The sequence below is a fragment of the Alexandromys fortis genome, unplaced genomic scaffold (genome assembly GCF_014885135.2).
Source record: "Alexandromys fortis isolate MF-2015 unplaced genomic scaffold, M_Fortis_MF-2015_v1.1 scaffold_69, whole genome shotgun sequence".
In the NCBI taxonomy this organism is placed as follows: Eukaryota; Metazoa; Chordata; class Mammalia; order Rodentia; family Cricetidae; genus Alexandromys; species Alexandromys fortis.
Window position 1 is genome coordinate 2041319 of NW_026067951.1, and position 26337 is coordinate 2067655.

At 46.4% G+C, this 26337-nt stretch overlaps 1 protein-coding gene across 5 annotated transcripts in view; it reads left to right on the plus strand.

The window, feature by feature from the left end:
* Frmd4a (FERM domain containing 4A) overlaps positions 1 to 26337 on the plus strand; it is a 312601-nt gene that overhangs the window by 265188 nt on the left and 21076 nt on the right. For all 5 annotated transcript variants that reach the window (XM_050150459.1, XM_050150454.1, XM_050150456.1 and 2 more), the window contains 3 exons: positions 1443 to 1581; positions 8027 to 8168; positions 22211 to 22344. In XM_050150459.1, coding sequence (XP_050006416.1) covers positions 1443 to 1581; positions 8027 to 8168; positions 22211 to 22344 — 415 coding nt within the window. The remainder of the gene's footprint in view (positions 1 to 1442; positions 1582 to 8026; positions 8169 to 22210; positions 22345 to 26337) is intronic.

Sequence of the window (26337 nt, forward strand, 5' to 3'; positions counted from 1 at the left end):
TGAGTCTGCAGTTCTTTGAAATTAGATGTTTTCTTTTTAAAATCATTGATATTTCTTCTGACACTCAGATCAAGTGCCCTAGTTACACCCCAACCTGCCATCACCCCCCTCTTACCAAAAATTCTTTTTTGGCATGTCTGATGTGTTTGTGCGTGGGGGCCACAGCACACATGTGGAGGTCGGAGGCCCCATCTTCCCCCTTGCTTGAGACAGGTCTTGTGTTCTTTGCTTCTCATGCGAGGCTAGCTGCACGGAAGCTTTCAGGGGTCATTGTCCTGTCTCTGCTTCCCACCTCACCCCAAGAGCACTGGGGTGCAGATGTACATGCCATACATCCAACTCAGTGGGGCTTCTAGGGAGCCACACTCAAGTCCCCAGATTTTGTAGGTTCAGTGCTTTGTCCACTGAGTCATCTTCCCAGCCCCACTCCACTCTCCCCTCCCTCTCTCCATCCCTTCTTCCATCCCTCTCTCCCTGCTCCCACACAAATACTTCCATTTACTCTCAGATTCTAAACTATTTTATAATATCTAATTCCATTTATTTGTGTATATGTGCACATGTGTTGCCTTTGTGCACATGTGTATACATACATGTGCGTGTGTGTATGTGTGGCAGAAGTCAGAGGACAACATGTAGGAGTCATTTCTCTCCTAATATCACGTGGTTCCAAAGGATCAAACTCAGGTTGTCAGGTTCGGCAACCAGTCAGCTCTCTGGCCTGTTCTCAGATTTAATGGGTGTATCCTGTAGAATATACTTCGCTGAGACTGTGGCCCTATAAATCTTTTATTCCCCAACCCAGACACCATGGACATGTTGAGACTGATGCTTCCCGTTTTTATTTTTAATCTCCACTTGCCTGTCTCTACTCCATGTATATTCTAATTAGAATTGTACACACAAAGTTTAGGGAAGTGCCTGGCTCCGCTTTCTCTGCCTTCCCTCTCTTGATTCTTAAGTACCTTTGCGCTTTGGGAATGCATCTGTACTGAATAATCAGACCTTTCAGGGAACATCTTTCTAGTCAGCACAATGCGGAAAGTTCTATGATGTAGGACGTATTCAGGCCTGTGAAGAGGAGGAAAGAATTCGCCCATCTTCGCCATAGGCAGCATTGCCTGGTTAACGGAGAGCATCCTCAAAGGCTTTTCCTGGCTCTGAGATTTGTCTTGACTCCATGCGAGGAGCTGAAGATCAAAAAGGACCATCAAGTGACCTAGAGGGACCCAGCTTGTCCTGGAATGAAAGCTTGAGGAGTCAGTTCCTATACAGGGCATGGCCATGTGACTCCGTCGGTGTGTGCGGACCTGTGTGCTTGTTTCCGTGTGAGCTCCTCTGTCCCCTTCGGGCCACTGGACTCTCTCTTACAGCTGTTTGATGAATGGCCTCTCCCCGTCGCAGAGACTGAATGAAGCTTGTGATTCTTCTTCTTCTTCCAGGGCTTCAGTGACCAGGAGGACTTTTGGGCACAGTGGCATTGCTGTGCACACGTGGTACGCATGTCCAGCATTGATCAAGTCCATTTGGGCGATGGCGATTAGCCAACATCAGTTCTACCTGGACAGAAAGCAAAGTAAGGTAGGTGACCTTCTGCCAGGCAGCAGTTTAGGGATGGGAATTAGATGGGTGTCCTTGGCCTGAGACCTACCTTGGTAAGGACTTGCCTCTGAGGGCTGCAGGTAGAAGGAAGGTCATCAAATCATTAAGAGGCCATACTGGGTGTTACTTGTCAGGGGCACTGGCCCAGCCACCAGCAGAGGTGCTCAAGCCTCCGGTACAGCCATGTAGGGTCCTTAGGAATTCTGAACATACTTTTCGAGGCTCTCAGGCTCTCTTAGGAGTGAGTTCTTTCTCAAACTCTTGCTGATGTTTAAACAGTGGTATAGTGTTTTCTGGGGGGGGGGGGGGGGGGGGGGGACCGCGGAGATAACCGTCCTCAGCCAATACACAAGACTAACCCAACTGTCTAGGGAGACTGCTGTGAAAAGCCCTTCAGGCTTTTCCAACTGCCAACTCTGTTTTTAAAATGTAAAACTGGAAAAGTGAAAAGGAAAACAAAACAAAGGCAGCAGCAGCAGCCCCGGTTCCCTCAGGTAGACCTGGAGCCTGGGGCGTTGGGAAATTGCCATGTCCGGGCCTAAGAGGTGCATCCACCCCCAGCCCAGACAGCCAGCTGGGCCTTCTGGTGGGTGGGAGAATGACGCGCTCTTGGTTCACACACAGCTTAGAGCAACACTCCGGCCTCTCCTCCCTCCACCTGTCTTCCTCCTCTTCCAGGGACTGCACAGGCCACTCCCACTCAGTATAGCACAGAAGGGCCCCTGCAGGGGGAGATGGCTCTAAGTTTGTGTTAGGACTCTCAGGTGATGCCCTCCCTGGTCCTTCTAGTGGGTTCCCCCATCCACAGGAAGTTGTCTCCCCTTGTATATGTATTCTTAGGAGCTAGTGGCATTTTAAAGAACGGAGATCATTGGATTGGTACCCTTTTGGTTCTTTTTCCCTTTACTGTGGGTTTTTCCTCACCTCTGGAGGAGAAAGTGGGAGCTAGCAGTGAGATGGCGGAAGGATACTGTCAGGGGTGAAGCCACTCCCCTGCCCCAGTTCAGTCCCAAATCAGGGCCTGCCCCTTGTCACAGCCACTGCCAGCTTTGGAAAGCACTGATTCCTTTTCTGGGTCCTCCTGGCCTCTTTATTTAGTCACTTTTGGGATGACAGAGTCTGGGGGCAGGGTGGTGCTCTTGCGGCTGGAAATCATGAGAGTGTTCCACACTCCTTTAGTGATGATGGGTCTTGGCACAGGCCTTTGAAGCTTGATTAGATCAAAAGAAGCAGGGCCACAGGGGTGTGACTCACATTAGATGCTGAGACCGTGGGTGGGGGCTGGTGCCCTGCTCTCCAGTGGAGGAGCTGGAGGTCAACACCCACAGACATAAACTCCATCCCCTGTTGCTTGCTGGTGGGTAGTAATGGTCAGAAGGCTGGAGAGGGCAGAACCCTCCCCTCCCCCATACTCTAATACCATAGTCTGCAGTGGGGAGAGGAAGCAGCCTTTGCACCCCAGGACTGTGCAGTGTCAGTGGCTTGAGGCCCTCCTCCCCATGCTGGTTTCTTTCTTTTCTTTTCTTTTTTTTTTTTTTTTTTTTTTTTTTGCAGTTTCTTGGTATGTCAAGTAGCCTATTCTTGGGGTTCTTTGGGGAAAAAAATGCCCACATTGCCTGTGAGAAGCCTTTTTCAACAGACTTCCAACGGGTCAAGGATACATTAAGTGAAGCTTAGAGGAAAAAAATGATCACCAATCACTTTTTAGCACTGTTTAAGAAACAAACTCAGGGCTAGAAAGATGGCTCAGTGGTTAAGAGCACTGGCTGCTCCCCAGAAGACCCAGGTTTAGTTCCCAGCTACCACATGCTCATAACTGTCTCTAATTCCACTTCCAGGGGCATCTGATACCCTCACACAGACATACATGCAGGCAACACACCAATGCACATAAAAATAAATAATTTTTTAAAAAAGAGACAAACCCAGTTATAGGTGGCTCACACCTGTAATTCTAGTTCTCGAGGGGCAAAGACAGGGAGATTGCTGCTTTAGGGCTATCCTAATCTATAGAGTGTTCTAGGCTAGCCAAGGCAGCTTACGTAGTGAGACTCTGCCTCAAAAAAAGAAAAGAAAGAAAGAAAGAAAGAAAGAAAGAAAGAAAGAAAGAAAGAAAGACAAATCCGAAGGGCCATAACTATGAAAAAGCTCTTAACTGTCCTTCTTAGTCACTTTGAAGGACAAAAGAAAATAACCAAATTCCCACGGGGAATAGAATTTTACCCAGGGGTCTTTACATGACTGCAAATGTTCCAGAGGCCTAGACATGTGTCGAACGAAAAAATAAAAAAAAAAGGTTTGCTTTCTTGCAGTAATAGGAATTGAATTTAGGACCTTATTCCTAAGCAGGTGTTCTACCACTGAACTTGTCCTCAGACCCACATGTATCCTAAGAGTCAGTTTGTGAACCTAACAGGCAGGTGAAGACCAAGTTCCTCTGTCTGTCTGTTAGACAACTATTTCCCAGCTCTGTGACCTTGGGAAGACCTCTTATCACATGCCTCTTGCTTTTCCCAGTTAGAGAACAGAAAAGGAACTTCCTGACCCAGATTTGTAGTTGGTGAGATGACATGGTATTTGTGAAACTGCTTTAGGAAATCAGTGTTTTATTTTAGGGAATTTGTGTTTTACTAACGTCATAGCTAAGCTGACACATTTTCTGTCCAGTGCTGCATCAAGTTTAAACTATCTGAGAAGACCCCACATTAAGTCCGAGATGGTGAAACACTCAGGAGAAGTTACATTACAACACAGTTCGCTTCTGGGATGTCATGTGACCCATCTTTGGTGGGCAGCAGGGATTCTGTGAATGATTGTCAACAGGCCTGGGATAGAAAGCTTCACATATTTCTGGACAGCCAGTGTGGGCTGGCATCCTGGCAGGGCTTCACATTCTACTGTATGGGGCCATGCCAACCATTCCTTTCTCTGAAGGGCTCCCAGCACAGTTCAGGCCTCCCAAGTGATGTTTATCAAGCTCGAGAAACAAGTACAGTCTAGTGGTTTGAGTCAGTGAGAGCATTAGCCAAGACAGATCACATACCTCCTCTCTGACACCCAGAGTACCTCCGGGTCATTGTGCAAACCATTTAAGAAAGCCTCCCAGTGTTGGTACACACCTTTAGTACCAGTACTTGGGAGACCGAGACAGGTGGATCTCTGAGTTCAAGGCCAACCTGATTTTTGACTGAGTTCTGGGATAGCTAGGGCTACACAGAGAAACCCTGTGAGGAAGAAAGGAAGGAAGGAAGGAGGAGAGGTAGGGAGGGAAGAAGTAAGGAAGGAACGGAAGGAAGGAAAGAAGAAGGAGAGAGAGAGAGAGAGAGAGAGAGAGAGAGAGAGAGAGAGAGAGAANAGAGAGAGAGAGAGAGAGAGAGAGAGAGAGAAGAAGAAGAAGAAGAAGAAGAAGAAGAAGAAGAAGAAGAAGAAGAAGAAGAAGAAGAAGAAGAAGAAGAAGAAGAAGAAGAAGGAACTAAGGAAGGAAGGAAGGAAAGAGCAAGCATCCCCTGTTCCCTCTCTCCCCATTTGCCCGTCTCCCTTCTTCCCACTTCCTCTTCCTCCATCAGCTCCTCAAACATGTACATGAAGGAAACCCTCCACTATCAAAAACAGAGTGTAGGGAAGTTGATTCCCTGCAGTTTATTGAACATGTGAAGCTCTGCGGACATCTATTATAACTGGTAATTTATATCTGCTGTTACTAAAGTTCAAAAGTGCTGTCAAAAGTATCCAGTGGCCACTGCATCCTGGAGCTAAAGGACTGACTTTCAGACTTCAGGGCAAAGCTCACATTGTCTAGAGGAACTAATGGCTGCTTTTCCTCTGACCTTAGAGTGGTGCTTGCTGGACTTAGGCTCCAGTGCAGACATCTTCCTTTTTTCTCCCTTCCTCATTCAATCTATTTATTCCTCCTAAAATCAACAGCCTGGTAGAGCAAATTAAGGCTTGCTTGCTCACAGAACATCGGTGCCGACACTGAGCGGTCACCGAGGGTGTGTAGGGACTCTGGGGCTGGCCCAGAGACCCAACATAGCAAGAAGGGAATCAATCTCCTGGGACTGTTTGTTATATTTCTTCTTAGTTCTCATCCTACAAGCAATCTGTTGGGCCATTGTGATAGGCTCATTCCAGAAAAGTCTTAAAGTCACCAAAATCTAGACCACATTAGAAAAAGGCTAGCTGCTACTCCTGCTCTTGTGTTTGGTTTTTTGCCTCTGGGGTTAATGTCTAAGCAGGAGAGGAGGGGGCATATTTGAAAACAGTTTTTCCATGTGATTAATGGTATCTTTAAAATGTCAAGTAGAGCCATCAATCTAACCTTATTCACAAATTACATCCAGGTCCTAATTTATATCCCTCTCCTATGGCTGTGACCTTGACATACAGTATCCACTGTGGTCCTTATCCCAACTCTGTGATGTGGGCTTTAAGATCCCAATGTTATAAGCAGGCATCTGAGGATCAGAGAGGTCAAGGATCAAAGTCTGACAGTGACCAAGCAGGAGAAGCTCTGCGCCCTCGCCACTGTGCTATATGAGTTGCTGTTCTGAAGCCGTTTAAGTGTGAGATTCTTCTATGAACACAGCAGTCTTGCAGGAAGAGGGGAAGTCATGGATTGTGTGTGCACTCCGCTTGCCTGAAGGATAAAGCACAGCCAGATGGGCTGGAGATATGCGGAGTCCCCATGAAATAGAAAGCCCATGCTGCTTCCTCCTGCAGCCAAAGGCTGCCAGGCCTGGCAGCTGGGCTTGTTTATGTACCAGAGGGCCCTAACCTGAGGAAGTCGGCCTGGTTCTGTTCGTAAGGAAGAAAGTGGAGGTTGGGAAGGGGATCCAAGTCACAGTAGCAGTGGTGGGGAAGGAGGATGGTTCACATCAGGTGAACAAAACAAAAACAAAAGTCTCAGTGTTTCTTCTGGCCAAAGACGCTTATTTGTTAAGAGGAAGAAAGCACACGGGCCGGAAGTCACTGTCATTCATCAGCAGAGGCAACAACATCTAAGGCCAGGGGAAGGGCAAGGCCTTAAGGGCCCACATAGCCTTTGTGGGACAAATAACGGCCCCTGGGCAAAGGAGGAAGCCTGTAAATCAGGAAGAGGGGACTGTGGTGGGCAGGCCTCGCCAAAGCTGTCGGCTCTGTCTGGAGCCTGGTGGGTGCGGAAAGCCTTGCTGTCCTGCAGCAGCTACACCATAGAGCCAGTGTGTGCTTTGACTGTCAGCTGTAGTGGTTTGCGTGATGCTGATGGTATCATTAAAAAACTGATTTATAAAACAATAGCAACATATTGCAAAATGCCAAACCATGTCAATAGGCAGAAAATCCAGCACATTTCCACTTTACCAATGGTGTGGCAAAGTAAAGCAGATAGCCTTACTGAAGAAAGGATCACTTTTAGGGATGTAAACACAGAACAAAACCAGTCTGAGATTCTCCTCACCCCTGTAGCTGTAAGCCCAGTGGGGTCAGCTGATCTGCATACAAAGTGGAATGAAGTTTGAACCCCAATATGAAGACTTTGGAGCCTTCACAGATTTAATCGATGAGAATTGAAGCGAATCTTGAGACAGATGCTGTTGGTGGGACCTGAGTATTCCAGAGGTTTCTGTCTGTGTATAGTCTTTGCAGATACCAGTAATCTAGCACCTAAACTTTCCCTGGTCACATGGGTAATAACTGAAGATATTTAATAGCTTCTAAATTTATTGATTTGTTTCACAAATCTCATCTATCATTCATAAAGCTAAAAAGTTATTTTCTCCTCATCTAAGAATAAAATAAGTATAGTCACAACTATGTGTGCATATATGTACATGCATGAGGGCATGAGTGTGTGTGTGTGTGTGTGTGTGTGTGGTGTTAGGGCTTAAACCTAGGATCTTGTACATACTAGAGAAGTTCTCTACCATTGAGCTATACCTACTTATTCTACTTTGTATCAAAGAATGAGTCCCCCAGTAAATTGTCCAATCAAACTTTGAACTTGCTCTTTGGCCCAGGCAGTCTATGAATTTATAATCCCCCTGCCTCAGCCTTCCACCCCTACCCCCAGTAGCTAAGATTACTGACCTGGTACAATTTTCTATTTGTTTCTCTGTCAAGGAGAAAGGAGAAGCGGGGAGGACTAGAGGGAGAGAAGGCAATGTCCCACACACAGCTTGTCTCCTTTGACTCCAGCTCACCCCTCTGTGGTCAGTGGTAACTCCCCTGATTTATATTTGGGAATAATAAGACTCCAAGGAGATTAAATACTTTCCCCAGACTATAGACTGCAAAGACCACACTCTTCACACTGTGCTCTGATGCCTGGGGAATCTGCGCTGTGAATTCCGGTCTGTAGCTTATGAGCCACCTGACTTCAGGACTACAAGTGAGTGAGTGTTCTCTGCCCCTTCCATAACCTTTTCGCCTTTCCTTTCCTTTCCAGTCCAAGATCCATGCAGCACGGAGTCTGAGTGAGATCGCCATTGACCTAACAGAAACAGGGACGCTGAAGACCTCGAAGTTGGCCAACATGGGCAGCAAAGGGAAGATCATCAGCGGCAGCAGTGGGAGCCTGCTGTCCTCAGGTAGAGCCTGCGCCCGCGACACCTTCCACCCGATGGCTTCTCCCCAGGGAGGTAGGGGACAGCGTGCACAGCAGACCACGGGCAGGGCGGCCAGATGCAGGCCTTAGTTCCCAGACTAAGCTCTGGAGTCACATGTAGGTCTAAGAAGTTTCCCCAGGTATCCAAAGGGGCAGAGGGAGATTAGGGTAACTTCACAGTGTGGGGCAAACTGTAGGCGTCTCTTCAGGTACCTCACGGGGCTCTGTAGAACGCCGACTGGCATAAGGGGTATCTATCATCAGGAGTATCAACTCCAAAGGCAGAGAGTGGGCTTTAATTGTGTGCTCTTAAGTGGGGAGCCTATACTGGGGAAGGACAGAGGTCAGGATCAAACTGCTACGTTCTGCTTCCAATGATACATCTGAGGCTTTAAACGTTCAGTGTGAAAAGGGAGCCTTGCTGTCACAAGAGATGGCTGAATGACATTGAGTCACTACCTGGTTCTACTGTCTATTTATGTGAGCATCAGGCAGGCCATTTTACCATTAAAGATTAGGGGGACCAGATCAAAATTATCTTGTATTCGAGAGTGGGGATGAAGGAATTGGTTCATTGGCAGAGTGCTTGCTTAGCTCATCCAAGGCTCAGGGTTCAAGCCTTGGCCCTTAAATTAATTACAGACGAAGAATGCTGTTTGCTTAAATGACAAGAAGAGGCATGGGTTGTCAGAGGGCCGAGGGAGAAAAGGACAGCATTTGTTTGGAAATGTGAGCTCAGTGTGACGAGTCAATGCCTCCCCCAAAAGCTGCCTGTTTAAAGTCTGATTAATTTAGGCGGCTGTGTTCGTTTGCTTTCTGTCGCTGTGATCAACACCATGACCTAAAGCAACCTAGGGGGACAGGGTTTATTTCATCTCACACTTCCAGCTGACAGTCCATCACTGAGGGAAGTCAGAAGAAGAACTCAAGGCAAGAATTGAAACAGAAACCACAGAGAAACACTGCTTCCTGGTTTGCTCTCTCAGGCTCTTATTCAACCAGCTTTCTTCTGCAGCCCAGGCTAGGGATGATAGCATCCACAGTGGACTGAGCTCTCCTGCACCCATCATCAGTCAGGACAGTCCTGCACAGACCTGACCACTGGCCAGTTGGGCCTGGGTGATCCTGTACTTGAGACTCAGACAGAGGACTCTGGACTGTGTCAAGCTGATAGATAAAGCTAACTAGGAAAGGAGCCATGTCACCCGGCCCCTGAGATAGGAAAATAAAAGAAGTCTCTACCTTCCTGTCATTGTCGAGGACCAGTTCTAAACCTGTGCATGGTGACTGCAAACGACAGTAACCACCAAAAAGGGAAAGACGGACGAAGATGAGCGGATACGCGCTAGCTTCTGGACTGGTATTGTCCGTTCACAGTCAGAGAAGTTCACACTGAAATAGCTGAGGATAGGAGCGTGTACCTGGGCCTGGAGTGAGAAGTGGGTTTGCCATGGGGCTGACGGAGTGTGAACTCAGGTCTCCATGTCGGACAGGCTATGACGCTGCTTCTCAGAGACCTGGTAATATGTTCGTCACATGCTTGTGAGCTCTATACAATATGCTGTATATTGTTGTCCTAAATGAACTATCAAAATTATGTAAGTTTTGGACTCCTAAAAACTGGATCCATCTCTGCCAGACCTCCATGGGGCTGACTCTAACTCTAGCTCTGCCCCTGCCTGGAATTCTTCGAAGCTGTTTCATACGAAAGGTGTGCCAACTGGGCACTACTTCTGAGGCTTAGAAGTTTGCGAGGAAGACTGTGAGAATGCTGTCTTCTTGTATCAAGGCAAGACCATTCAAAACCTGCGGGTCTATGTGGAGTTACAGCCCCCTCCAGCCTCCCACTGAATGTTTGTCTTTTAGATACAGCATGCAATGATTGTTAAATGGTTTCAGATAAGAGCCTGGATCTGTCCAACCCACCTCCTTATCTAGTTACTGAGAATCCGGTCTTGCTCCACTCTAGATTCTTCCAGCTCAGGGTTGTAGGGGTGCAATATGACCATTGATTCTCCCCTCATCCCACAAGATTCTGCAAGTCTGTGTGAGCCTGGGAATGAGTTTATATTTCTACCAAGTTCATGGATCCTTCTGCGGCTGTTGGTTCCAGGGATTATGCTTTGAAGGCACCTCTTCTTGCCCAAGATATTGAAACCCAGGCTTATGCACTTACAGCCTATGACCTGGTCCATCTTCCTGGTCCCCTCACATTCTGGGCAACCTCTAAAGGGCACCAAGGCAGAGCAGGTGTAGATGACGTTCCGAAGGGGTGACACTGACCCCACATAACCATCAGGAATGGCATTTAAACATCTTTAAAGCCAGAATGTAATGCATTTCTATACCACCAATCTGGTGGGTAAAAGATAAATCACAAGAAGATCTTCCTGCTGAACGAGTGTGCAAGCACTGTCCTCTCAAGATGTTGAAGCGACTTTAAAAGGTTATAGTGGCACAGGGTGAGATGTCAACCTTTCTCAGGCCATTAAAGTTTGAGCCTGAAAAATGTTTGTGAATGCCAGTTGAAGCTCTTTGGGGATCCCCCCACGCCCACCATCATGACTAAGAAAAACAGCTGGGACAATGGAGGGAGGGACCAGAACAGGATGCATGCCATCAGCACACAAAGGGAATTTCTAGGATATATGAATCTGGTCCTCCCTCCCACGGAGACTACTGCCTACTGCCCCTCATGAGTGCTTGCTGTGGGAGGAGGCAGCCCTCACTTGCGGAAAGCCATTGGTAGCCCTACCTATGACCGACCAGGCTAGGATCCCACTGTAAAGAAATTTAGCCTCTAGTCTAAAAATTAGGGCATCTAGCTAGTCTCCTTCCTTTTGCTTTCTGTCCTCTTGGTTGTAACATGTTCTCGCACGCTTGCTGTTACAGGACAGCTCTGTCTTTTTGTTAACACTTGCCAGACCTTCCCAGCTAATGTTCACTCACAAATGAGACAATGCAGCATCCAATTGCACAGACTGTCTCCCCCTCCCCCTTTTTCATGTGCTATCTAATAGATGTTTCTTAAAAGCATATAGAAAGCCTCGTTAGCACAAGAAAATCCCACGTCCATTGTCCAGCACCCGGTAACTACTCAGTAAAGTTGTTGGTAAGGAATGTTAGAGAATTGCAGTGAGACCTGTGGTGCATGCTAAGAGCCTCCATGTTTCTGGAATGTGTGGTGTTTCTGGCCTCACACAGAGTTCTCCTGGGAATTCCCACCAATGTTCTTCCTCACAGAAGCCCCAAACCTCTAAGGTAGAAGTGATACCACACTGATCACGAGGACTGACATCCAAGTATCTTTCTTTTTTTTTTTTTTAAAGATTTCTTTTTTATTTATTATTTGTTATGTATACAATATTCTGTCTGTGTGTATGCCTGCAGGCCACACAGACCCCATTACAGACGGTTGTGAGCCACCACGTGGTTGCTGGGAATTGAACTCAGGACCTTCGGAAGAGCAGGCAATGGTCTTAACCTCTGAGCCATCTCTCCAGCCCCTCCAAGTATCTTTCAAACCAGACAGAACTTCTCTATCCTGCTGTCAGGTTGACATTCTTTGTCATACTGGTGTTAGACCTTTGAGGTCACCTGTATGGGTCCCTCAGCCCTTTCCTATACTGTCCCTGGGGCAATGGTGGCCAACGCTTGTTGTTTCCATCCATTTCCTTCTCCCCGTACTGCAACATCATGCATAAGCGAACCGTGTAACAATGCTGCCACATTTCCCTGGTAGAAACATTCATCTTAACTCCTAAGAGATGCTAGGTCATGTTTTGATTTTGATCATAGCTTTGGGTCTGCTGTTGGACACAGCCCTCCCCCAAACCTCAGGCATTGCCAAAGGAGTCGCTCGGTGCTGCCAGGGTTTGTTTATACTGGACTGTAGAACCTTGAGTGCTTCAAGGACCGCTTTCTGCTGAATGGATGTTTCTGAACTCAATTGTGCGGGGCTGGCCTGAGTCATAACTAGGAAAGGAGGTAAAATACACAGCATTTAAAGACACATGGGCATCTCTGAGTATTGTCTGTGGATACAAAATAAAATAGTTCCAATTCTTAGTAACCTTAAAGGCCGTTTTCCTACGTACGGATGTGCAACTGCTTTTGAAATTGCTGCGAAGTCCAGCTCTTGGTATCTGAGGCCTCTAATGCTAAATAAATAAAGGAATGCCATTGTTAACCATTACAAAAGTCAGAAATTCATGCCCACCAGTGCCCTGAGTCATTAGCGTGAGTGGGGCAGGAGGGGTGGTGACTGGCATTTCCAAATGAAGAGGACACGTGGTTCTGTGAGTGATTAAGTTTGGGGTCAAGACATTTTACATAGGAGCTGCCATGAGGAAACCGTAGGCTTATATCCTGGTGGAGACCCACAAGGGGGTGTCCCCCATCCAGGTCAGAGCTACAGGTCTGTGTTGTACAAACTCTACATGTGTAGGGGTTCAGGAAATCTGCTGATGATCACCGGACAGGGAGAGAATGAGGGGCCCTTAGTCACAGTGACCTGTAAGAGCCTAGCTCTATCTTCCAAATTTGGAGATGGCTCTGGCTATGGCATTTTGTTCACATGGGGCTTCAAGTAACAAACTGTTAAGATGTTCAAATACAGTTTGAGGGAACAACTATAAATTCAAACCATCCATTAAGGTGAGCTGTTTTTAGAGCTTGTTCTTTCCCTCTCCCCAGCCCGCCTTCTCTCTTTAGACATGAACTAGGGGATAGCTCAGTGGGTGGAACCCTTGCCTAACGCCCTCATTCTAATCCCCAGCCATGAACAAAAAAGAAAAACAGAAGGCCCATCCCAAATCTTTTGCAGGCTCTTCAAAGGGGTCTTTTCTCCCTTCCCTTCCCCTATTACTTGAAATGTTAGTGGGAAGGGGATGAGGAGGAGGCAAACAAAACGAAAACAACTGTATTTGTGTCATTGTCGCTGAAGACACATGGCCTTTTCATAGCTTGTGTGGAAGTGAGAGTCTAAGGTTTGTGTTAGCATTGTTTTAGGGATCTGTCTTCAGTGGAAGTGTAGGGACTGTCGGAGAGTATTTTGCTCTCAGGCTATTTAAAATGAATGACACAGACCCACTTAGGAAATAGCCAGTGTTGTGCAGGGCCTGTGACTTGCTGTATTAGCCACCAATATTCCTCTGTGTGTGTGGGTGTGTGTGTGTGTGCGTATTGGGGGGACAGAGGAAGAGAAAGAGACTTAGCATTCCTTCTTAAATGGAAATAGAGGACACTGATTTTTTTTAAAATAAAATAAAGAGGCCTGAAGTATCCCTTCACCACCAAACAAAATAGTATAATGAGTTAATGGGTAAGAATTTGGCTGTGTGGTTAATTCGGTGGCAGTTGAGTCTTCTTCTGCTTGATCAAACAGGAACGTGACAACTATGATGATGGAACCGAGGCTTTAAAGCCACACCCAACCCCACATTCTGCTATCATGCCTCAGCTCTGACAGCTTTTATTCTAGGAAAAACATGTTGTGTTCAATCCTGACCCTGGCCTTGCCAGGAACCGGTCCACCTTCATAATTAAACAATTCCCACATTCTCCTTCTCTGAATGCAACCACTTCCTTCCATTGTAAGAAGGTTTATTAATAACTAGTATAAAATGACAATGCCAGCTATTTGACATCTCTCCCCACAGAGAGGCGATCTAGGCCCTGCCGGCTCTGTGCTTGTAGCTGTATCCAGCTTTCACTGCGTGACTCTGTGCCGGTATAAATCAAGCAGTGCGTTTTGTCGAGTGTTTTTCTTTTGGTCTCCATCCTTTCTTTTTTGTCCGTCTCCTTCCTGGATCTTTCTCTGGCCTTTTAGAGTTTTCTATTAGCTGCGTGGTGCCTCTCCTTTTAGGTCCAAGATGAACTGCATTCCAGAGGCCTTAAATTTGGTCATAACCTCGGCTCTGCTGTTGGGTACAAAACCCAGGCACTGCCAAAGAAGTTGTTTATGCTGGACTGTGAAACTGGCCAGGCTTCAAGGGTACTGTCTGCAGAATGGATGTTTCTGGGCTCATCCGAGCAGGTCTGGCTCGAGAGGAAAATGGAGTGGTGGCCCCTTTCACTTCTATTTGGTGGAGGGTGGGGGTAACAAAATCACTTTTGTGGTCATGTTTCCTGCCTTTGGGTGTTACTAGTAATGGAATATTTGCCCGATAGAGAGAACTCAGGTTGACACAGTCTTAGTGAACGGTTTTCAAGTGGTAAGGTTTTAAACCTTGGAAGAGCGATCTCCCTGCAACATCCCAGACATAGCACTCTGTTTCTGCTTAGCCAAACTCCGTGCTCAGCTTCCCCATTTTTGGTGAGAGCCCAGAATAAGAGTCATTTGAGATTTGCAATTAATCTCCAAACCTCCATGTTACAATAGACAACAGCCCTAGAGCCAGCAAGATCAGTTCCCTGGGGTCTTGAACTGAGGAATGGTAGTCATATATATTACTCCCAAGTTATGGTTTCAATTAGATATTTTACCAGATACATTAACTATTTATTATTTATTTTGGTTTTTCGAGACTAGGTTTCTCTATAGCTTTGGAGCCTGTCTTGTAGACCAGGCTGGCCTCAAACTCTCAGAGATCTGCCTGCCTCTGCCCCCGAGTGCTGGGATTAAAGGTGTGCACCACCACCACCCAATTTGCATTAACTTTTAAAAACTGACTGTCTCTGTTTACCTCCTTCCCTTCTTCCTACCCCAGAACACACTCCCCCTTTTAAATGGCATTTATATTCTTCCCTTTTGGCAAAAAAGTGCCTCTGAATCTACACAGAGAGCAAAATCATCCCAAAGCCTAGCCGCCGTCAAAAGGTGCTTGCTCTGTAAAGAGCTCCGGTCTCACCACTGAACTGTAAACTCTGAACTAAGCTATGCCATTTGTAAAATATCCAAGGCTGAGGAAAAGTTCTCCCAGCATGCATTGTTCATGTTGGGAAAGACGCTGAATTCACAGAGATGGTCTGTCGAGAAAACACGTTGTTCCTGCCATCTGCCGTGTGGCATTATATCACAGGGTCTCCTAGGACATCTTTGATGCAAGGAATTCATCCTTGAGGATTTGTCTGGGAAATAAATATCTCTTCATCATAAAGGGTAGCCTGACCCCTTTCCCCATATTTATTCCTGGGTACCTGCCAAAACTTTTCCTCACAGCTTCTACAGATCTGCTGGGACTTGGCTGGCTTCATTCTTCTTCTTTTTTTTTTTTTTTTAAACTTTTCATTTTCTCCCAAAAGTCCAAAACAGGCAGTCATTTCCTTCCCTTGCTTTTACGACAACAGATTTCTTGGGAGGGGGTTGGTACTATTTGTGTTAAATTTCCCCCTCCTTCCAAAGAGGAAAGCACACCTTCCGCCTTCTGGATTCAGGGAGGCCTGTCATCAGCATTTGCGTGTGAAAACAGATGCACAGGTCCCTGTGTCTCCTCAGCAGGATGCGAACTCATATCCGGTGCCGACTGGCTGGGGATCTTTGGAATGACTGCCACAAAGTCTCCATCACAGTTTAGTGGGGCGATCCTTCCATATGTTCACCAGGAAAGAGCCGCTGCTTGCTCTGCTGCCCCTCCCCCTGGGGTCTTCCCATGTACAGATGCCACCATTCTGAAGTCTAGATTCCCCAGCTGGAAAGTGGAAAACCAGTCCCAAGTCTGCAGTAATGTCTGTGATGTCAGCTGGCTTCCTCTGAAGATCCCCAAATGCCCACTGTCTAGCCCTGCCTGTACCAGAGTGATCTTCCTGGGGCTGGGGAATGCAGCTCACTGGCTAGAGCTCTTATCTAGCAGGCATAAAGCCCACAATCCTGTCCAGCACCATACAAACCAAGTATGTTAATGTTCGCCTCTTTCATGTCAGAATTCAGGAGGCAGAGGTGGAAGGATCAAGGTCATAGTTGTAAACGCGGAGTTCAAGGCCAGCTTGAGCGAGAGACCCGGTCTTCAAATGTATTCATATAAATAATTGTCTTCTTGGTGATGATCAGCTCTTTGTCCCACCAGTGACCTATCTCAGTCAAATTTGTCATGTTAGGGGATCATGATCATAAATATGATCATAAACAGTTAAAGTGCCAAATTTCACTCTTCTCTCATCCAAGTAGAGACTCGCTAAGCTCTGACTCAGGAAAGAATTGCTAGGGAACTTACCTGACAGTTGGTTTCCTCAGCAGTCAATCAGATGGAGGCTGAACCTCCTCAGAGAAGTGATCATCTGGTAGTGATTAGGGGTGCCTCCCAGCACTAGGGAGGCAGGTGGATCTCTCTGATTCGAGGCCTGCCTGGTCTACAAAGAGCATTCCAGAGCAGCCAGGGCCACACAGAGAAACCCTGTCTCAAAAATTCAAACAGGGGGAGGGTGATCATCAAGAAACCAAGTCAATCCCCTAGCTCCCTGTGCTATGGGTGCCTTCTCTGGCTACCACAGTATCTCCCATCCTTGTTGATTTGATTGTCTCCGACTCCTCTAGTGGGCAGCACTGAGGACTGTTCTTGTACTGGGAGACGTGAAGACCCCCACTGGATTGCTCTCCTTCTGCCTTCTCTTCCATTTTGAGACCAGAGTGTACAGTACGGCGGAAGGAGCTTGCTGGGGAGGCAGATGGAAGCTCAGGGTGGTACCTCCCACCCTCACAGAGTTTTCCAGTCAAACAACAAAACAGGTCACACAGAGCAAAGCTTGAATCCAATGTCTGCTTCCATAGGCCACCATGGTCTCCCCTGTGAATGGGGAGATGCTTCTCTGAAGAGACAATGAAATGTAGCCTGTAAGAAATCCCCGCTTTCTCTCCCTTCTGCCCCAAGCTTCCTGAACTAATAAGGCTGCATCTGCCGTCATTCTTCATTTCCTCGCTGGTCCGCTCCGTGCTCTCTCTTTCTTACAGTGTGGAACATTCTGAAATGGAGATGCCAACCCATAATAAAAGCCAGAAAGCCTTTTTAATAAAAAAAAAAACTAATATTCATGTGATTCTTAGTATATTCTGGGTTTCCTTCTAGAATCTTCCAGGCATCGTCTCTTTTCATCTTCCCGATATTTGAAGAGCTTGTTTTCGTGGCCCAGTTCATAGGGGAGGAAACCGAGACTCAGAGAAGTTCTAGAACCTGCTCCCCATCATCCCAGGGCCAGTGAGTAGCTGAGCTGAAACACACAGTCCTGGGAACCCCCTAGACCCGCAGACTGTAGGCTCTTGATCTGTTGTCCAAAGACTATTTTGAATGCCCTTTCCTGTAGATCAGAATGTTGCTTGGTACCCTCCACCCCCAAAATGGTATTCATGCATTATCCATATCTTTCAGAAACGCTCATCTCCCTTGTTCTCATTGGCCTACGACGCCAACTCACTATTTCCTGTCATCCCTTCCCAGGCAGCCCTTGGCTGCTGGGCTGTTGGTTTTTTCAGTGTATAAATTCTGACATTTCACTCTTCTGGGTTCAGCAGAGATGCTTCGTCCCTCTTCTTCATCTTACAGACAGCTCCATTTAAGTCTATTTAGCACCCACAGTCACAGACACTTGCTTTGGCCCATTGCTGGAGGAAGAGGTAAACCCTTTAGGCGTGCCTGGTAATTAAGCATGCCCCCTCCAACATGTTGGAGTGTTCATCCTTCCTAGAGGTCTGGGTGGTCAAGGAAGGAAGAAGAAGGTTGTACTGGATATAAGGTATCGTTGAGAAAATTTGCAGAAGTGAAGACTAATGGCTGAGAAGGAATCACGTGAATTAGTTGTTTATTAGGTAATCAGTGCTTCAGGTTTGGAGGCATTTTCGAAGATTGGTGAGGTGGTCACTTTACAGAGAGGCCCATGATGGCTCTCGGAAGGTTGAAACTCCAAAGCTTTATATTGTTCAATAGTGGCTATGGGATGACAATCCCGATGTCTTTCTTGGTCATTGTCCTTTTCAAAGATGGCAGATTTATGTGTTTTTGTCAGTTTTACGGGCTTAACATAATAACCTTGAAGAGGTCTTGCATCTGTAATATGTATGGGTTCAAATAATTGATAGTGGACATATCATAGTGTCAGACTTCCCCAAGTCCAAATACAGACTTGAAATTATTTTTGTCAGCTGGGTGTGGTAGTGCACGTCTTTAATCCCAGCACACTTGAAGCAGAGGCAATTGATCACTGTGAGTGCAAGGCCAGCCTGGTCTACATAGTGAGACCTTGACTGTAAACAAGCAAAACTAGATGGATGGGGAAAAGTATCATTGGTGTGTCTTGAACTTTTAGTTTGAGAAACTCCCATTGGCCTGAGCTCCAGGATTCTTCTGATTCTGTTTCTACTATTGTGGTGGCCAAGCCAAAGAGCATCACTGCCCCTTGTTTCTGCCTGGTTTGCTGGCTTCCTTTCTGTATCCCTTTTAAGAGGCAAGAGCCTCATTCAGGGGATACCTAAAGGTCATTTGTGGAGGCTGCTCAGCATCACAGAGAACTATGGACCCCTTCTCCCGCTACCCTTTGAGAGGCTTTCACTGGGCTTATTCCAAGGCAGTTGGCCAGTTCTCCTCTTGGTGGCCATATATCCTAGCTCCTGGTCACAGCCACAGGCTTAGATTGTGTAAGCTCTTACACAGAGAAGCCGTCACATCTCCTGCCTCCAACTAGTAGATTTCCCTTCGAGACAGGACAGCAGTGGAGTCTTTTCAGATGCGACAGTTAAAACGTGGAGCCACCCTAAGCTTGTGGAATATGGGATGGAGGCCAACGGAGACCAAGTGTCCTCAGCCACATTCCCACATCACCTGCAGCAGCCCCAGAGGCAGACCTGCAGACCTGGTGCTTAGAAACATGGTTTTAGATACATCCTCCATCTGCCATTGCATCTTTCTATAGGTGGAGCGTTGGAGTCCTTGCCCTATGCCAAACTGTCGAGAGACGTTCTTACCTTTGATGGGTACTTGATGGGAAAGCAGGGGCGGGGATAATTTCAATGATTTCTCTAACTCCACACCACTGTGGTAGATCAACCCCTACATGAGGAAGTTACCTAATTCAGGCACAGTGCTAAGTATTTTTGAGCATTATCTCATTCATTCTTGACCTCAGAGATAGAAGAGCAAGTGACTTATTCAAGAGCCACCCATCTAACAAATGGCTTAGACTTTATCAAATCCAGATGTTTTCCATCTACCTGGTTGTCCAGTTACCATGAAAATGGAAACCCGTGTGTCCAGAGTTGGCTGGTTCAGTTACTGGCAGAGGGGGAAGCCTGGTTTCCAGGCGCTGCTTTTCTCCTGAAGGAGTTTCCAGACTCAAGGTGTGCAGCGGAGCCAGTCAGCATTTGGGGTGCCAGCTACACGCAGAAAGACTCAGGAGCCACCAAACCTGCCAAGGCTTTCTAGCGCATCTTATGTGGGTTGAGATTTAAGTTAATTATTAGAAATAATAATTTGGGCAGCAGTAATGAACCCTGCTACTCAAAGCCAGATCTTTACTAATCCTATAACAGCAGACCAGTCATCCACAAATTATATGCTTGCTTCCCCAAATTTAACGTTGTGGTGTGTTCTGCCATTCCTGAACATCGCGGGCTCTTCGATTTGACTCAGTAAATCACCATTTCCTACCGAAAGGTTAGGCAGGGGTGAAGGGAAAACGATGAATTTTTCACTCATGCTAGAAATTCTTTAATCTTTCTGGACCCAAGTTTTCCCCAGGCCTGTTTTTAAAGCCTGACTTCCTTCCAGTGTCATTTTACATCCTTATTAATTTTTTAGAGGATGGAGCAGAGAATGCTTCATTAAATTTTCCTGTCTTCAAATGGGATTGGTGGCGAGTACTAAGAGGCCCAATTAAGATTCATAATGATTTTTCCAGGTTGCGTTAGATGTACACAGCCTGGGGAGGGTTTAGCGTTGATAAGCACCAAGTAGTGGGCCCAGGGATATGAGAAATCTGAACCACTGGCGAAAGCGGGGAGCCTGCAATAAGACCCAGTGCTGCGATACCTGAGAAAGGCACATCTGGATTTAGTCTGTGAGAACCATGAGGTAATGGCGTCTCAGCAAAGACCAAGTGTGTGCCGTAGTTGGCTCTTGAATTTGGACACCTGCAACTAAAGCATGTCAAAAACTCGGGAAAGAGTTACAGCATGACTCAAAGCTTGGAAGGTAGCGTCCGTAACAGAATAATATACAATACAGGCAGTGGATTTTTTTTTTCACTAAAATGAGGTACAATTTAATTATAGTACCCAAGTACACAGCTGACAGTATTTCTTTGCTCCTGGGGATGCTCAAGGATGATTTGTTCTTACGGTGATAGATGTCTTCAATTTCAAGCTCAAATGAGTCAGAAAAGGAAGAGAGCAAAGGATGAGCCAGAGTCACATTGTGCTTAGATGCTGATCATTCATTCTTCATTATTCGGATTATAGGGATCATTTGAAAGAACGGGGAGTAAGGGAATATGGGCTCCCTGATCAGAGATCTCAAAGAATAGCACAGCATGTTTATAGGTGCTTGGGTCTAGCAGAGCTGCTCAGTGCAAAGGTGTAGAAGTCTTCTAATGTCTTGGGATTCTGAGACGTCTTTACCAATGGAGCCAGCCTCCAGTACCTGATCACTGAACCATCCAAGGTTGTCTGTTATGGGAAGGCAGTTCCAAACCCCACTCCACCGCCACAAAGTCCTGCTGGGATTTTTATTAGGATTGCATTTCTTATATTGCTTAATTTATGGTGAATTGACATCTACAGAACATTAACATCTGGATCCAGGTCCACAGTAGTCACCTCCGTCTGTTTACAGCTCTGCTTGTTCCCAGCAAGGTGTTGCACCTTTCGCTGGAGAGATGTTCACGTTTAACTATGTTAATGGAAGTCTCTGAGCTGGCTTTCTGTAGCCCAGGCTGGTCTTGAACTTGTGTTCCTCCTGCCTCAGCATCCTGAGACACTGGGGTTACAGGCATATACCCAGCTTTTTAGGTGTGTAGATGATTGGATGCTGCTGGTGGTGTATGCTGAGCCCCCTCGATGCATGTTCAGTAATACCTGCTCATATCTAACAGTTCTGGTGTGGGTGTGAGAAGGAATGCCGCCATTAGCCTGGCTGTTTCTGGGACATCATGCTTTCCATACCCCCAACCAGGTAAGAAGGGCCACTAGCCTCACTGCAAGAAACCTGCGCCAGGAGCCAGACAATGCAGCCCAGACATTATTCTTCTGATCTAAGCTAAATTCCTCCAGTTGGCATTTTCGGTTCACTTTTCCTTTGTTTGGTTCATGATGTTGCCTTCTAAAAAGTTTTCATATCTAGCAGCCTGCTGTTTGAGTGAATCGTCATGCAGATATTCTAGCCAGGAGAGCGTGGAAAATGTGTATGTCTTTTGAAGCGTATGCATCCCTCTATGCTACATTCTCTCCATTAGGAGAGAATTTTCTCAGGATACAACACTGAGATAAAATAATGGACAGAATTCTAATTCTAATGTGCGTGGATGTGTGTGCGTGTGTCCCTTTGGGCAGAAAGACCAAAAGAAATACATAACCTGATAGTTATCTCTGGGCGCCTAGTTTATCGGTTACTTATCCACTGAGCCGTCCACCCAGCATAATGAATTTATACCTGTCTATGTTTTTAGATAGTTTACTGTAAACAGATATTATCTTTGCACTAAGCAAAAATCAGCATCTTCCAGCAGACAAAAGGAAATTTAAAACCTCTATTGAGATTGCTAACATTTACTTGAACTTAACTTTCCCCCTTTCTCGTGTAAACCATATTAAAATTGGCTGGTGTGAGCAAAACAGGTACGCGGCGTGTCTTGAGATAATCCGAAATGACAGCGTTCTTGTTCAGGAGTGTCAGCTTTCCCGCCAGCCCCCTGAGCAGCTATATATTCCATGTGGTATTGGAATTCACCCCTCATGCTTGGAACACTGCACACCTGTCTCACTTCACGCTCCTTGATTCCCGGGGTAAATCCCATATCCGCAGTGTGAGCGCCAGTGAAATTCATTAGTGGTCCAGATGTATGTCCCCTGTCAGTTGGCCTAGTAACCCTGCTGTTTATTGACAGGGTCTCAGGAATCAGATAGCTCACAGTCGGCCAAGAAAGACATGCTGGCTGCCTTGAAATCCAGGCAGGAAGCTCTGGAGGAGACGCTGCGCCAGAGGCTGGAGGAACTGAAGAGATTGTGTCTCCGGGAAGCTGTAAGCAATTAAGTCTGTGTTGTTTGTCAAGTCATACATCTTCGGGAGGGACAAAGACAGGGTGGAGACAATACAGACTGTCTTTCAGGAAAACAAGTGCTCTCCCTCCCCAGTGTTGGGAACACCGGCACCTCCAGTGATATACTTTGTTAGAAGCAAGGTACTGAGGGAACACCAGTGTCAGTGAAAACAGTCACTAGCTGAATCTTATGTATGATACACACACACCCCGAGGCTAAATGACAAGTCACTTTAACAGTCCCCAAACCATGCACGGCACACCGCAGTGCACAGGACATGTCCTCACAGGACACTGCCTACCACGGTCTTCCTTCGCGGGAGCTTATGCCTCCGTTTATTGCTGGGATAGCTTTGCTTCTTCAGAGTTTGTCTTTTTGGATGTGAGGTAACATCACTGGAGATCAACAAAGGCAAGAGGATGTCACCTGAGATACACAGTAATCACTTTAAACATGGTGATCTACTGTTTCTGTAGCTCTTTCTTTATGAAAATTGATTCTTTCCCTAGTTTGGTGGTGGTGGGGAGGTAGTGGTGGCTTGTTGGTTTTTTTTTTTTTTTTTTTTTTTTTTTTGGTTGTTTTTGTGTTATCGGGCTTGAATTTATGGCCTCATACATGCTAGGCTAGTGACCTAACATAGTGATTCATTTAACTTTTATGTAAAGCAATGTTGCGCTGGGCTAGAGAGATGGTTTAAAGGATACAGCACTTGCTTTGCAACTATGGGGACATCAGTTGAATCCCAAGAACCTAGATAAAAGCCTGGCAGAGAAGAACCCGCCTGTAATCTCTATGGCAAGAGGGGAGGCAGTTGGCCGAGCATACTCAGTAACAAGCCACAAAAGAGACCTTGTCTCAAACAAGCTGGAAGAGGAGAGCTGACACCCAAGAGTTGTCTTGTGACCACCACATGTGACTTATGGCAAGTGTACGCACCCCATTCCCCACACCGACTGTCTCCTTCAGCCTTATGTGGGGCAGGTCCCAATTTCAATCAGCTTGTAGAGGCTCCCACAATTCATTTCGACATTCATTGAAATGTCCATTCCTCCCTTCTAATGTTTATTCCATAACTCTTAGTTAGCAGTGCTTGCAGGCTTCGTTCTTAGCGTAACACATACGGTCATGCATGTGTGTGTTGTGTGTGCGCGCACACACATGTACGTGTGCCTCACGTGAGCACAGCGTGGGGCTGCTCTCCTGGGAGTGGTTGTGCTCCACAGACCATGACCGAAAGCTCCGTGGGTAAACAGTTCTGAATGGCAAGTCTAAAGAGGGTCCCTAACTAAATCCAGGAGGCGGATTCTCCTCCCCCCAGATAATAATGCTTTGCAGCAGGAAGAATGAAACAGTGGGCCGGAGAGTGAGATCACATTACATTTCAACTTGGCTTAATTATGTCTGGATTGATTTAAACCGGAGCTCGCTCGAGGCAGGACCACATTAGCACGGATCCATTGCAAATCAGGAAAGCCGTGGGCCTGGCTGGGGGAATGAGCCACGTGATACTGTGAATATTAGCAACATTTTTACAAAGACTATGCTTGAAGGAGAGAGGGAAAAAAAATGTCTGGGCTTTGGTGTCTGCCTTTCATAATTTGTAAAGCCTTATTTTGTGTTTAATAAAAGAAGTCCCTAAAGCAAGCAAGGAATATACATTACAGCATGTAAGGAACATGTCAAGGCAAGACCAGCACGTACAATAAAAGTTGCACAAATGCATCCTAAGGACAACAAAAGCTCCCACTTCCTATAGCTTTGAGAACAGAAAATATAACTTAGGTAGCAGTAACCCAAAGCCTTGTGCACGTGTGCCTATTTTCACTCTTGGCCCATGTGAGATAAAGGGGCCTCACACACACCCGCCCTCCCCTTCCCACACCACCACCACGACCACCACCTCTCGGCTTTAAGATCCTCCAGGCTCAGGGAACAGGAAATGCTGTTTGGCCCCTTGGGAAGAGGGCAGCCAGAATGAGGCCGTGTGGGAGCCCCGGGTGTCCTACAGCCAGAGGGCCCACTGCCATGCATTAAATTACTTCCCCACCATGCGGCTCTCGTTACCTATGAAATCAGATTAAATATCTGGAGAATTGAGACCTTGACCTGGGTCCTGCCAAGCAGATGGTGGAAAATCAGTAGCCCCGTTTTAGAAATATAGACTGAAACCACAAACACTTTAGAGTCACAGCTCCACGGCAACGTTAACAACCTCTCTTTCCTTTTCCTAAGTTTCCGAACAGGAAGACCTGACAGTTTGTTATTTATATATATTAAAACAACAATCTTAGCAGGTTCTTATTTGTACAAGGTCTAGGCAGGGAGCAGGTAAGAAGTCACAAACATATGATTATCTGAGAAGCGCTTGAACCTTTTAATTTTTTTTAAGGCTGAATATTGCAGAGGCACTCATCCAAAGAGGGGACCATCCTGCTCTAAAATTCTAAAATGCCTTCATAAGGAAAGAAGGTGCAAGGAGCCATATTCAGTGCTGTGAACACTGGAGAGGCCCAGGAAGGGGGTGCTTGGGCACACACATACCACATAGGCACACGTAGCTGTGTAGTCAGCCTGCCACATCATGAGAAGAGCTTCAGGGCGCCTCCTGTGATTTGACTTTTCCTGCTGTGGGCACTCAGGCCTGGGCTCCGAACACAGATGCTCTCTGTGGATGACGAGTGGCAGAAGGACACTTCTGAGCTCTTCCACATCACAGCCACGCGCTGTGGCATCCGGTGGCATCCTGTTGATTCAGGGTCAGAGAGCCAGAGCTGGTGCTTGCCCAGATGTGCCTGGTGAATGCACAAAGTGGCATCTCCATCCTCTCCTGGTGCTGGAGAGTGACTTCTCGCCTTCCAATCTGGCTTCCACAGTGTGGTTTTGCTTGAGACAAGGTCTTGCTTTGTAGCTAAGACTGGCCTTGAACTCTTAGTATACTAATGCTCGGCCTTCTAATTCTGAGTTATTCTTTTTTAAAATATTTCTTATTGTTTATTTAATGTGCACTGGTGTGAAGGTGTCAGATCCCCTGGAACTGGATCTTCAGACAGTTGTGAGCTGCCATGTGGGTGCTGGGAACTGAACCCGGGTCCTCTGGAAGAGCAGTCAGTGCTCTTAACCACTGAGCCATCTCTCCAGCCCCCTGAGTTATTCTTCAAGCAGCCTATGCTTACCCAGGGTTACTGTTGAATCTGTCACCTACTCACTATCATTGTGCCCACAACAGTTAGAGTTCCAGAATTTCTTTGATATGTGTGTGTGTGTGTATCTACACATACATACATATAAATCATCTGTTCATGCTTAGTTTTTACTAAAACTCTCACACAAAAGTTAGAGGTTTTGTTTTGTTTTGCTTGAGACAAGGTCTTGCTTTGTAGCTAAGACTGGCCTTGAACTCATAGTCCTGCTGAGTATTGGGGGATACAGGTTTGCAACATCACACCTGGAGAGGTCACTGTCTTTAAGTTCAGCCTGCTGCTGTATATGGGACCAGTGTCAAATGGTGGTCAGCATATTCAGTCTTGATAATGCAGTTTCCTGGCATGTGCCAAACAGTACTCTCCATAAGAAAACTCATTTGGGGAGAGAGAAAAACAAAAAACAAAGCAGAACAACAATGAAAGAAAACCTTATATGCAAAGCACAACTGTTGATTGCTGCTTACCGGCTGTGTGGCCATTGTCACATGTGGTAGGTTCTCGGGAGACACTCACTAGATCAGCAAATGAATGAAAATGGACTTCTATAAAGTCCAAGTGAAGTTTATTTTTGGGGGGGGGAAGGGAAAGCCCAATGCATATCTGTTCTGTAGAGAGAGGAGTGGCATTTGCCCTCATTTGCTCATTCATTTTTTTGTAGAGGTTAAATTTCCTAACGTGAATTCTTCCTCCTGCTCCTCCCCAACACTGGGGATTGAACTCAGGGCTTCAGACATATTGGACAAAGTCACTTCCACTGAACTATATCTGCA